Below are 14,263 nucleotides of genomic sequence, written 5' to 3'. Positions count from 1 at the left end.
TACCAAGCACAATGTCTTAAGTAAAAATCAAATGGGCTTTTTACCAAAATATCGTACATCAGACCACATTTACACTCTGCACACCCTTATTAAAAACTAAACCAAAATTAAAAATGGGAAAATATTTGCATGTTTTATAGACTTTAAAAAGCTTTTGACTCAATATGGCACGATGGGCTTTTTTATAAACCTATTGAAAGCGGTATAGGGGGTAAAGTCTATGACACTATTAAATCACTGTACACAGAAAATAAATGTGCAGTAAAAATTGGCTCCAAAAGAACAGAATTCTTTAAACAAGGGCGTGGAGTGAGACGGGGAGGAAGTTTGAGTCCAACACTGTTTAACATTTACATCAATGAACTAGCAGCGATGTTGGAACAATCTGCAGCCCCAGGTCTCACACTTCACGATTCCAACATCAAGTTCCTGCTCTATGCCGATGATCTGGTTCTGTTGTCCTGCTCTATGCCGATGATCTGGTTCTGTTGTCCCCAACAGAAGAGGGTTTACAACAGGGCCTGTCTGTCCTAGAGCAGTACTGTCAGAAACGGGCACTGACAGTCAATCTGAAAAAGACCAGTGTTATGGTATTTCAGAGGAGAGCCAGATCTCGGGGAACTAGTTACAACTTCACTCTGGGCAACACCACACTAGAACAAAAGGGATCATATAATTACTTAGGGATTGAAATTAGTGCATCAAGGAGTTTCAACCTGGCCATAAACACACTATGTAATAAAGCTCGTAGAGCTTTGTATGCAATCAAATGCAAATTTGGAAAAACAAATATCCCCGCAAGAATTTGGCTAAAAATCTACAATTTTCTGATAACACCAATAATGCTTTATGGAAGCCAAGTTTGGGGCCCGATTTCGAAACCAGAATTTAAAAACTGGGATAAAACTCCCACTGAAAAATTACAATTGGAATTCTGTAAAATGATTCTAAAAGTTCGCCCAAACACCCCAAACAATACATGCAGAGCAGAACTCTGTATATTCCCTCTGAACATTCAAATCCAAAAAAGGTCAATTAAATTTTGGCAGCATTTAAATCAAGCTGATAAAAACTCCATTGCATACAAAGCTCTCCTGAGCAACCAACAGTGTTCAGATGTCCACCCCCTGGACAAGCTGGCTCAGCGGTACACTGAGCTAAACACAGTCAGTAATAGACAGACCGGTAGAGAGAGAGACAGGTACACTGAGCCTCAGAGCTGCCACAGACACAATCCTCAGTCTTCAATCAAAAGATTTGAAACTAAATTAAAAGACGAGTATACAGAACAATGGCAAAATGAAAATAAAATACAACACAAACTCCTGTTATCAATCCCTAAACAGAGATATCAAATTGGCCGAATATCTCAAAACCAAAAGAAATACGAATTTTAACAAAATACGGAGTCAGTGACCATGAGCTTGAAATTGAAAGAGGTCGACATTTAAAAGTGTGGAGACCAAGAGAGGAATGTACACACTGCCACCAGGATATCCAAACAGAACTACATTTCCTATGTACATGTCCCAAATATAAAGGCTTAAGAACCAAATATTTCAAAAAATTCAAAAAACATATACCAGGCTTCACTACCTATACTGAGGACAAAAAAATCCTATTTTATTATGGGAAGATAAAAACAAGGCATGGCTAGCAGCTAAATATGTCTTCTCCAGCCACAATACAAGGCAAAATAAATAGAGAATTGTATAGATTATCATTTCTTTTCTAATTTATTATTTTAGTTTTTGTATCTTTTTTTTTTTTTATATATATTGTTTGAATGTACCCTCTGAGGGAACTGCACAGAAGTTGTTTAGTATCTGCATTTATATCATAATTATAATATGTTTACTTGTATTATTATTATTACATCAGATGTATTGTCATTTTATATGTATGTTTGTTCTTATGCTTTGGCCACACAGATGTATTTTTTTGTCATGCCAATAAAGCAACATGAAATTGAGAAAGAGAAAGAGAGAGAGAGAGAGAGAGAGAGAGCGAGAGCGAGAGCGAGAGCGAAATGAGGGTATAATACAAAAACTTTCCTTGACCATAAAGCCAATTGTTTGTTTGTTTTTAATAATTTTTTAAAGTTTTTCCATGTGAGAAACACACCACATTTAACAACATGTAACAGCACTAAACAAACACGACACAACAATCTGGGCACCTAAAACATTTAAATAAAATTAAAATAAGATGGGGGTGTTGGGTGCAATTGAATTAGGCTTGATAATAATATTAGTTATAGGGCACTAGTTAGTTCAAATAAAATGCAGGAAATGACCCAGACCTGGTAGAATTTACCCCTACCATCCTTCAGTCCTGCAATAAGATCTTCAAATGAGAGCATTAACTTCAGCCAGTCTATAAAACTAGGCCTTACTTGGCTTCTCCAGTGTGTAAGAATGATTTGTACTGCAGTGATAAACCCAACTAGTGTCAGAGCTAGGGCGATATGGACCAAAAGTCATATCCCGATATATTTTGGCTGAATATCGATATATGATATATATCCAGATATTATTTTCCGCAAAGTGAGAGCAGTTCAGTCAAAGCCCTTTAAAAATATATCAATATATTTTTTATATATCGATATATCACCCAGCCCTACGTTGACTTTAAGAAATCAGCAAATATTGTATATATGTCGTTGAACGGACTCCGCTTTAGAAATCTCTGGCGGCAAAAGGGACCCATCTCCAAATAGACATAGCTGGGGAGACTATGGCTAACCATTTGTCAATAGTTTTTATGTGCCTCTGTGTGTGTGTGTGTGTGTGTGTGTGTGTGCGAAGCAAACACAGGCACGGCTTTACAGAAGAAATGGGTCATGTAACAAGCATTAAACTATATTGATATAAACTGTATTGACCAATCTTCTATCTTGTTTGAAAATATATCAATATAATGTAAACTATTGAGATACCGCCCAGCCCTACCTGATATATAATGCATTTCATCTCGGCTCAATCATTAACTGAGGGTATGAGTATTGCTGTAGCTGTAACGGAAACATCAGTAACCGTTAGTGAAAAAAAGCTGATTTACTTCATATGGTTGGTACTTCCATCAGTTAACAGCTAGGTTTGCAGTAAAAACCACCACACCAAAAAAGCTTGCCAATTGTTGCCTATGACAGATGTTTGGGGTCATGGAAAAAAGTGTGGACAAATATAATACGTCCTCTTGAGTCTAAAAATCGGGTTTAGTATACAAAATAACAGCAAAGAGAGGACAGTACCTGTGGAGTTTGGAAACATTGTGTCTGGTTCAGTGGTGTGCATGGCTGCTGAACGGGTCCAGCTCTGTGTGCTGCCACTGCAGAGGAAGACACTTCAGGGCCTCTCTTAACAACAGGAGTAATAAAGCTGGGGGAGAGAAAGATGTGACTGGACAAATTGTATGATGGTACAAAGAAGCACATAAAGAGACAAGTCCATTAAAGCAAATTTACTAGTAGTTGCTTGGCCTGTGGTGTTGCTGCTTGTAGAATTGATCAAAACCAAAGTGTACCCCAAAATGACTCACAGAAGGACCCTGAACCACTTAATATGCAACTTCACTGTATCTCTTGGGGAGAGAGAGAGAGAGAGAGAGAGAGAGAGAGAGAGAGAGAGAGAGAGAGAGAGAGAGAGAGAGAGAGAGAGAGAGAGAGAGAGAGAGAGAGAGGTCTCTTGTCGGATCGTTAACTAATGTAACATTTCAGCAGAGGTGTTCATTTCCATACAGGTTTAGTGGCTTGATTGTTAACGGGGAAGTAGGGGATTTGATTTGCGGGGGGTATTTTGGCGACTTAATTAACCCGACCCAGTAGGAGTCTGATGTAGGCTCTGCCCGGTTCAGCTCTGAGATTTTCTAGCATTGCAGTGCTCTTAAGGAATAATCTCCAAGACTAGGCTACGTTATGTTCTGCCAGGTCACAGCAATTTAATACAATAGCAGGAAAAGAGTCAGAGGCGCTGATCTGCAGGTTACCTTCCCCCCCAAACACGGACACACATCTCGCTTTATAAGATAGATAGCTTGACTATAAGTGACATGATTGTCTGCACTTGTCTGGTTGTGCTTTGCATGTGTGAGATTCTTAAGTCCTTAAATTCGGGAATTGTCGTTTGTTTATTCAAAGTCAAAGACAGTCCTAAGTAGTGCAACTTTGCACATTTTTGTGGGTCTGAGATGTATGTCAAATTTTAGCTGCCAAAGCTGCTCTCTCTCTCTCTCTCTCTGCTCCTGCTCACTCAGTGTGAGAGGGGGAGTGGCCAGCGGCTAGAGCAGCAAAAAGCCAACCTATATATTTAACTATATCTTTTGCATTTCTTATCCAAACAACGCCAAACTTGGCACTGCACTTACTCGTGCCCATAGCAAGACACCTGTCAAGTCCATCGGACTAACGGTTCGAGAGATATGCGCATAACACCCACCCACCTCTGGATACGTGACCCCGTGTATTGTTGTGATTGGTCGTAGTGTTATCCAATTGCGTGCAGTAAGAATTTCAAATGCATTCTTGGTGCTGCCCCTCGAGTTGGGCCATTTTCATTACTCAGTGCCAGACCCTTAATCTTTCAGATTTGGGCCTAGATTTCCAGGCTAGTTGCTCACACTCCACTGGCGTGATCTAGCATCCTGGGCATCGGCCAAAACAGTGACGTCACATACACAAGACTGAACGGCATTGACCGGCAGATTATGTTTCAGACCAGCAGACACCAGAGTCAAGATCATACCTGTTAGCACAGGGGTTTCTGGAGCCGACGGGTGTCTGACACACTGTTTGTAGGTTCAGTTTTGACGGAAGATTGAGGGATGGAGTGGGAAGTGACTCAAGCAGACGAGGAACAGGTCTGGGCTCAGGAGGCGTTGTGCGTTTATCCTAGGAAGAAAGAAAAATTGTAATGACTTGATCAGCACTAGGCTAAGGTTTTGAGACTAAAATGTAATTTGGTTTAATTAATAAAAAGGATTTGATAATAAGATTATTTTATATAGCACCTTTCGCAGACAGTGCTTCACATGATAAACATTTGTAAAAAACAAAATAAATTATACAACTAAAAAGATAAAGACTAAAAACAATAATTAAAAGACAAAATTTTACATACATGAATCAAAAGCAAATTTAAACAAGTGTGTCTTCAGCTGCTTTTTAAAAGCTTCAACAGAGACTGCAGAACATAAGACAATAGGAAGAGCATTCCACAGGTTTGGAGCCACCGCTTTATAAGTCATATCATAAGAACCAAAACTTTAAATTTGATCCTGAAGTTAATCGGAAGCCAATGTAAGGAGTATAAAATTGGAGTGATGTGCGACATCCTGCTAGACCTGGTTAGCAGCCTTGCAGCAGAGTTCTGCACTGGTTGTAAACGGTCCTGGGACGATTTGCTGAGACAGGTGAAAATAAAGTTGCAGTAATCAAGCCGAGATGAAATAAAACTATGAATGATCATCTCAAGCTCAGAATGTGAAACAGCTCCTCTAATTTCTAAAAAAACATGTGCGGGTCAGAGATCTAATATGTTGATCCAAGTACATGTTATTATCAAATATTACACCAAGATTTTTCAGTTTGGACTGAACAGCTGAGGACAAGGAGCCCAGCAGTTGACTAATCCCGGAAGCTACAGTGTCCGGAGCAACAATAAGGACTTCGGTCTTATTTTCATTGAGCTGTAGAAAGTTGTTTGCGAGCCAATCCTTGATCGAATTGAAACATCTAAGCAATTTCAACACTTTATCAGTGTCTTCAGGCTCAAAAGAGACATACAGCTGGATGTCATCTGCATAGAAGTGATAAGAAATATCTCCAACTTGGCTAATATGTCCCAGGGGGAGCATGTACAATGCAAATAAAAGAGGACCTAACACAGAACCCTGCGGCACCCCACAGGAAAGGGCCGCAGTTTCTGAGGAATAGGGACCAAGAGACACAGAAAAACTTCTGATAGATAGGAGGTGAACCAAACCAGGACACTTCATCAAACACAAAACATCAAAACACAGCATTGACCCTTGTCAGAGGACATTAATAAATCATTGGACACTCTAAGAAGAGCAGTTTCAGTTTAGGGTTTCTGACGGAAACCAGATTGAAATTTGTCTAAAATGTTGTGTGCATTCAGGACAGCAGTGAGCTGTTTAGCAACAACTTTTTCAAACATTTTGGAGATAAAAAAGGCATTTTCGAAATGGGCCTATAATTTTCTGGGAGTGATGTATCTAGGTTGGTTTTCTTTAAAAGTGGCTGAACACTCGAATGTTTAAAATATGAAGGGACACAACCAGATTGCAGAGAGCTGTTGAGTATAGCGAGAACCCAAGTACTCACAGACCCAAGAACATTTTTAAATAATGAAATTGGTATATCTCCTGGGCTCGAGGAAGATTTCATACTGCTAACCAGATCAGTGAGTTCTTGTAGCGAGATTGGAGGAAAATGGTTCATGATTGGTGGCCAGATTGAGTGATCCGAAAATGGAGTAGTCGAAGGGATAATGCCATTTCTGACATCACTGATTTTCTTTACAAAGAACTTGAGAAAGTCACTGCAGTCCTTATTTGAAAAAAAATGGCACTTCAGGGGGAGTAGAATTGACAATAAGGCTGAGCAATTTTATCGATTCTGCGATATAAATCGATATTTTATTCCCCAAGAATGTATCGATTTTTATGCCGAGAGTATCGATACATAAGTCCCATTCAAATCCCCCGTGTTTACCCCCGTTTGCATTGCAGGAAGAGCGATTTGGTCATCCAGCTACTAGTGTTGCTGTAGAGCAGCCAACGTCAACTGGCGGCCCGCCACCAAAGCTTTTATGAATTCACAAAATGTAAAGAGGAAAAAATGTGTTCCGTTATTTATCATTTCAAGCATTTAGAGCAAAAACCCAGCCCCCTGTATTTACATCTCTATTCACATGCCGGGATTCTCTACAGCGATGGCCGAGCTCCACACACACAGCTGAGCCGAGATGTGGGTGTGTTAAAGAATAAAACACGCAGCACCTGACTGGGAACGATACAGAGTTACCAACGGCCGCTGTGGCAGATGAACTCACGCTGTCTCTTTTCTGTAAATAGGCTACAATTAAACCTTCGTGAGTAGAAAGTCAATACTTATCAATGCACTCCCCTGTGTAGACCGCCATAAACATGTAGAAAGCGATATTTCAATCTGCTCAGTCCACCGCGCTGTTTTACGCAAACACAGCTCTACTCTGCAAATAGCGAATTTTTCCAAACAAGCTAAAACAAAAGCTGTCTGTAGTCTAACTATTTATCTTAGGTTGCCGGGAATCTGGAAATTTTGACAAATTCTTGTAAACCTCACTGCTGGCTGAACAAACCAAACTCTCCGCTAGAGCGGACAATCTGGAGCTACTTAATATGCACGTGAATGACGCGATCGTTATGTTCAGTGATGATGATGCTGGTTGTATTATTTTGCAACAAAATCGTTTCATTGCAAATGAGGCATACATGACGAGTGCATAGCCTGCTTATCAGTCCATTCATCATTAAAGCTGGGCTTTTGGCTTTTCCACTTCAACTTTTTGCTTCAGCCTCTTTGACAGTGACAGCCTCTCTTTCTGCAAGCATTTTCCACCAATCAGGATGCTGCATACTACAATAATTTTTCCATAATCACAGTTTGCTCACACTAATACATGTAAAAAAGAAAAATAGCATTAATTCAATAAGAAAGTGAAAAAGAATAGGCGCATTAGGTATAAATTCATTTTATTTTCTTTTATTTGAAAGTCCGGCCGCCAGAGTGCAAAAATTTAGTTGATGATCCCTGCTGTCCAGTCAGAGACATATATTTAAGGCCCGAGCGCCGACCGCTGCGAAGGCTTTTTGAGGGGCTTAACATATTCAAAAACTCACCAAATTTGGCGGTCGCATCAAGTCTACATCTAAGTCTAAGTGCGGTATCGTTGAACTCGGCGGGGAGTTCCCTTTTCATTGGTGACAATTTGCGGTGTCTGAGTGCTGCGCAAATGCATGGTCGCAAGGAGCGGCGTCCGCCGGTAACCCCGACACGCGCCGAGGCGCGAGGGCCCGTCCATCGCTGCTCGCAGCTTTAATGTGTAATTGATGTTTTCAGTTCAATTAATTAAATCCAAGTAAATGGAACACTCACAAGATGTCACCAAAATCACTCGGTCCCCTTTAAATCTTTCAGAAAATTATGTAAGTGTATCGAATTATATCGAATCGTATCGTTGGCTGAATGTCGTGATATATATTGTATCGTGAGCTGAATATCGTGTATCGTATCGTGAGATTAGTGTATCGCTACAGCCCTAATTGACAATATTGTGGATGGTTTCAAAAAGAACTTTAGGGTATTGTTTACTGGATGAAATAAGTATTTTTAGGGCGCGAGCGCCGACAGCGGCAAAGGCCCTATTGAAACTGAAGGAATTATTGTTTCTTTCTTTCCCCGTCATATGAATTGCCTTTTTGAGGGCCTTAACATATTCAAAAACTCACCAAATTTGGCGGTTGCATCACGTCTGGTGAAAATGTATGTATTTTAAGGATTTCATGAATAGCGGCACAAAAATGGCTCGCTAGCGCCCCCTAGAAAGTTAAAAAAAATTGAGCCTCTGCAGTGCGTTTAACGTAGACTCACGAAATGTTGGTACACATATGTAACATGTCAAGATGTACAAAAAACTTCATTAGAGCCATACCCTAAACCCAACAGGAAGTCCGCCATTTTGATTTCAAAGTTCGAAATTACTACTAGTCGTATTTTAACGAACTCCTCCTAGACATTTTATCCGATCAACTTCAAACTCGGTCTGTGCCATCTTAAGAAGTTAAAGATGAAAAGTTGTTAAAAGAAAAACTTTTCGTCATAGGGCGTGGCGGGGCGGCCATTTTGTGCGTTTCGAAGTGGGTGTAACTCGAGTGTACGTTGTCCAACTGGGTCGAAACTTTTCAGGATTCATAAGAGTCCAACCCTGAGGACAAATAAAGGCCAATATTTACTTAAAGTCATAGCGCCCCCTAGTGGCAACAGGAAGTAGGCCTAAAAGTCAGGAGGGGAGTTCCCTTTTCATTGGTGACAATTTGCGGCGTCTGAGTGCCGCGCAAATGCACGGTCGCAAGGAGCGGCTTCCGCCAGTAACCCCGACGCGCACAGAGGTGCGAGGGTCCGTCCATCGCTGCTCGCAGCTTTAATTTAAGCTATGTCTTTTGTATCCTACTTTAAGAAGTCTGAGCAAGCAAAATTAAAAGAAATATCAGACAATATCCAAAGACTTGACATTCAATATTCTGCTAATTCCTCTGCTGTACTTTATAAAAAACAGCTCCAGCTTCATTCTGAATATAATTTATTATCAACGGGTAAGATTGAGAGGCAACTCCTGCAGACGAAACAGCAATTTTTTTTGGCGGGCAAACTGCTTGCATATCACGCTCGAGTGGCCAGTGCTTCTAGACTAGTCCCTAGCATTAAATCTCCTTCAGGAGACATTTCGACAGATCCTACAGTAATTGCAAACACGTTTTCTGATAATTTTGCCAACCTTTACTCTTCTGAATCCTCTTCTCAAGACTGGGAAGGTCCCCAGGTTAATAAAGAGCTTGCCGCTACTGGTGGTGCACCCTTAACTGTTTCCGAAATAAAAGAAGCTATTAAATCCTTAAAGTAACAAATCGCCCGGACCGGATGGCTACACTACAGAATTTCCTCCTCGCATTTCTCGGTGGTCTGCTCCCAACTGCCACCTCCAATTAAGCAATTCCCCTCAAATCCAATAGTGAGAGACACACTTAAAGTCTTGGAATCAGTTTAGGAGACAGTTCGGCCTGCATACTTCATCAGGTCTGGCTCCAGTCCTTCATAACAATGCCTTTCTTCCTTCTTGCTCGGACACAGCTTTCCAGATCTGGTCAAACAAGGGTCTGCTAACTATCAACAACCTCTATGCTGATGGCGTTTTCTATGCTTTTTCAGATTTATCAGCAAAGTTTGACCTTCCTAACAGCCACCTATTCCGCTACTTTCAAATTCGACACTATTTACGTTATCAATCGCCTAACTTTCCTAACCAACCTCCAGGTTCTATGACTGATAAACTCCTATCACAAAACTCAAGTCAACGGGGCCTCGTATCTACAGTTTATAATCTCATTTCTAACATAAATTCAAATTGTTTGGACACCCTAAGGACTACTTGGAGCCAGGATCTTGGTGTCACTTTAGCAGATGATCAATGGGAACAGATATTAGACCGTGTACACTCTTCTTCGATATGCGCAAGACATAGCCTTATACAGTGCAAGATTCTACACAGAGCTCACCTTACAAACGCAAGATTAGCTAGAATATACCCTGATGTAACTGATAAGTGCAACAGGTGTAATCAATCGCCTGCCGACTACATGCACATTTCTGCTCTGTCCCAAGTTATCAGCTTACTGGTCTGCAGTATTTGGTACAATTAGCACAGTCCTGGATAAACCTGTACTCCTCAACCCCCTCTCCGCCCTCCTCGGAATCTCTCCCTCACTCATCACGTCAAAAACCTCAAAGCAAGTAATTGCATTTACAACACTTCTCGCTAGAAGGCTCATCCTTCTTAAAAGGACTCACTCCTCCCCTCCCACACATAAATGGATTGTTGAGGTACTGCAATGTGTAAGGCTTGAAAAGATCAGGTATTCTTTAAGAGGTTTAAGACATTCCGCAAACTCTGGCATCCCTTTTTAGCCCATGTTAACACATAGATATCAATGAGGAAACTGATAGAAACTGACTAGTCTTAACTGAGCCCTGAGCCAATCCCCTCCCTCCCCTCTTGTATAGTTATTTTTTCATTTTTTGGGATTTGTCTATCCTGTCTCTTTTGTCCTGGTGTGTGTGTGTGCTCTTTTTTTTTGTGGGTGGGCTATATAGGGACCTGAAGACAGGCGTGTGGAAGGTCCAGTAAATGGGAATGGAGCTCCTTTTTGTTATCATTTATCTGTACAACACTTTATATATGCAAATGTCACTAACTTGGAAAAAAACAATAAAGAGATTGAGAGAAAAAAAAAAAAAAAGACTCAGAGGCCGGCAGAAAACCTCTGAACCGCGGAACACCATTGGCAAGGGGCCACTGATAAACAGATTTGTCACAGAGCTCAAAAAGGCTAAAAATGTTGTTAAAATCCTTCCTTGTCTTCACCGATTCCCGACGTGCCATATCATTATGGCCCACATGGATAATCACCAGAGTTATGGAGGGTGAGAGAGACTGCAGTAGACCGGGCAGTTTCTCCAGAAGGACTGGGACCGTTGCTCCCAGAAAACAAAAAAAGCGTATGTTTCTGGTAATACTGTCACCCACTATCAGAGTTGTTGGGGCAAAAAGGGGACGAGGAATCTGAAAGCTGGGCTGCTCATGGAAGCAAGGAGTACGGACTACACTGCATGACGGGACAGGAGAATTTTGTGAGCCCGCTGAATCAGTATTGAGTGGAGGATTACCTGCCAGGTCCGGTCGAGGAAGCCCACCAGAGCGACGAAGCACAGCCTCTTTGAGGATCCTGCGCCGAGCGGAGGCGGTCGCGGTCAGAGAGGAGGGGAGGCCGCCAAGCTGACTTTCATTGGATTTTTCCGGAACCTGGACAGCGTCGACTTTTTCCGCTATCAGCGGCGGTTGGCCTACGGGGTTGACAGGCGTTTTGGAGGCGACCCGATTTGGTCATAGCGAGGCTGCAGAGGCACCAACTGTGGGCACCGGGTTTTCCACAGCTAAAGCAGCATATCTGTTGGAGAGTGACAGGAGAGGTGGAGAGACGGTCCCGTCGGAGCCCCTCTTGCGGCTGCGGACCACCACGTCAACCCAAGGAGTGGAGTAGAGCACGAAGAGGGCCGCTGACATGCGGCTGGGTCCCACACCACAGTGTCTTGCAGGGCTGAGTCAAGAGAAGCCAACTTCTGAGACTTTCCACAGGCCAGATCTACATAACTGGACAATAAGGAGTCCTTCCTCCAAAGTTCTTCCGACAGCCGTAGGATGTCTTCTTTGAGGTTTGTTATTTGTTTATTTGCCTGGATTAAAAGTGCACTGCCCTCGTCAAAACCGACGCAGCCATCACAGGCCGTCGTGGAAAGAGTGTTTGCGGTATCAGCAGTAGTAGTAGCAGTATCCATTGTAGCATCCATTTTTGCAGCAGCCATTTGAGAACGCTTTTCTCTCCTGGCCTTTGAAAAGCGTCCCCGGCCTGGTGGCAGCAAGCTGCCGCCGGATCACGGGCCCAGTGTTAGTTTTCTGTCGTTGGATCCCGGGCCTGGTGGCAGTTGGCTACCGCCAAATCACGGGCCAAGAGGCCACTGGCAAGTCCCAAAAACCTGCGCCGTGCTGCTTGCTGTGCGCCATCAATGTCCAATGATGTGGTCATCAACAAAAAGAATTAATGTCATTCTGATTCTCGATGCCGATTTCGATACCACGGTAAAAAAAAAAAAAAAAAAAAAAAAAAAAAAAAAAAAAAAGAGATTCCATGTACTTTAACTTGAAACATGAACTTCTTTATTAAAATATTTGAAAAATATCAAAATGTCATAACAAGACATACAAAATATGTGCAATAGAGCATAGCACATAAAGTGCATTTAATGGTCAAAGTGCAACAACGACTAGTGTCCCCAGACACATTCCTGACATCTTTTCAAAAGGTAGGCTACTGTGCAAAAACATCAACAGGCTTTCTAACAGTTGCATGACCAGAGATGTTACAAACCACGGGTAAATATTGGAGATGTATTTGAAATAGAGATTCACAGATAGACCGGCCGGTGACCGGAATTGGCTGGTTTTCACATGCTCGGCCATGACCGGCAGGTCAGTCTGACATACGCCGATTTCATGCCGGTCACAACTACAATTAAAGCTGCGAGCAGCGATGGACGGGCCCTCGCGCCTTTGCACGCGTCAGGGTTACCAGCGGACGCCGCTCCTTGCTACCGTGCATTTGCGCGGCACTCCGACACCGCAAATAATGAAAAGGGAACTCCCTGCTGAGTTCAACAATACCTCACACAAGACTCCACCTTAAACAGGTCACCATTTATGAAAGGGGGCGTGGCTTAAGCATAGGGGGCGGGCCAAACCATGAGAAATGAATAAGGAAGTCTCTGCTGAGATCATTGAGACCTCACATAAGACTCTACGTCATACGGTTCATTAGCTGTGAAAGGGGGCGTGGCCAAAGTATAGGGGGCGGGCCAAACCTTTACCAATAAAAAAGGAAGTCCCTGCTGAGTTCATTGATACCTCACACAAGGATCTACCTTAAACAGGTCACCATTTATGAAATGGGGCGTGGCTTAAGCATAGGGGGCATGCCAAACCATCACCAATGAAGAATGAAGTCTCTGCTGAGTTCAGTGATACCTCACACAAGGGTTTACATCAAATGGGTCATTAGTTATAAAAGTGGGCGTGGCTTAAACAAAGACAAAGCCAGAAATCTTGGTGTAGTCATGGACTCAGACCTGAATTTTAAAAGCCACATTAAGACAATTACAAAGCCAGCCTATTATCACCTTAAAAATATATCAAGGGTTAAAGGACTTATGTCTCAGCATGATTTGGAAAAACTTGTCCATGCTTTTATCTTCAGTAGACTTGACTACTGTAACGGTGTCTTTACAGGTCTCCCTAAAAAAAAAATCAATCAGACAGCTGTAGCTGATTCCGAACGCTGCTGGTCGAGTCCTCACTAAGACCAAGAAAGTGGATCACATCACTCCATTTCTGAAGTCTTTGCACTGGCTTCCAGTGCCTCAAAGAATTGATTTCAAAATACTCTTGCTGGTTTATAAATCACTAAACCAAAATACATTTCTGATCTGCTAATACATTACGAACCACCCAGACCTCTCTGGGACAGGTCTACTTTCTGTCCCCAGAGTCAGAACTAAACAGGGGGAAGCAGTGTTCAGTTTTTATGCTCCACATATCTGGAAATAGTACATAATCAGTCCAAGGAAGTCCTTATTTAAATTTTTTTTTGCCTGCCTCTCCGTGAACCATCACCTTATCGTGGTGGAGAGGTTTGTGTGTCTCTGTGAACCTGAGGGCTGTGTTGTCTGGAGCTTTGTGCTCCTGGTAGGGTCTCCCAAGGCAAAGTGGTCTCAGGTGAGGGGCCAGACAAAGAATGGTTCAAAAACCCCAATGAAAAAGCTAAGCAAAGATGGAGTGACCCTGCCCGGAGGAAGCCCGGGGCCCCCGTCTGGAGC

At 42.3% G+C, this 14,263-nt stretch overlaps 1 protein-coding gene across 2 annotated transcripts in view; it reads right to left on the bottom strand.

The window, feature by feature from the left end:
* Positions 1-14,263, bottom strand: part of ttk (ttk protein kinase) — a 55,498-nt gene that overhangs the window by 25,809 nt on the left and 15,426 nt on the right. For both annotated transcript variants that reach the window (XM_028581645.1, XM_028581646.1), the window contains exons 15-16: positions 4,743-4,888; positions 3,254-3,380 (exon numbers count right to left, since the gene is read on the bottom strand). In XM_028581645.1, the coding sequence (XP_028437446.1) occupies positions 3,254-3,380; positions 4,743-4,888 (273 nt within the window). The remainder of the gene's footprint in view (positions 1-3,253; positions 3,381-4,742; positions 4,889-14,263) is intronic.

The sequence above is a fragment of the Perca flavescens genome, chromosome 6, assembly GCF_004354835.1.
Source record: "Perca flavescens isolate YP-PL-M2 chromosome 6, PFLA_1.0, whole genome shotgun sequence".
Lineage (NCBI taxonomy): Eukaryota > Metazoa > Chordata > Actinopteri > Perciformes > Percidae > Perca > Perca flavescens.
This window is presented reverse-complemented; position numbering and strand designations above follow the sequence as displayed.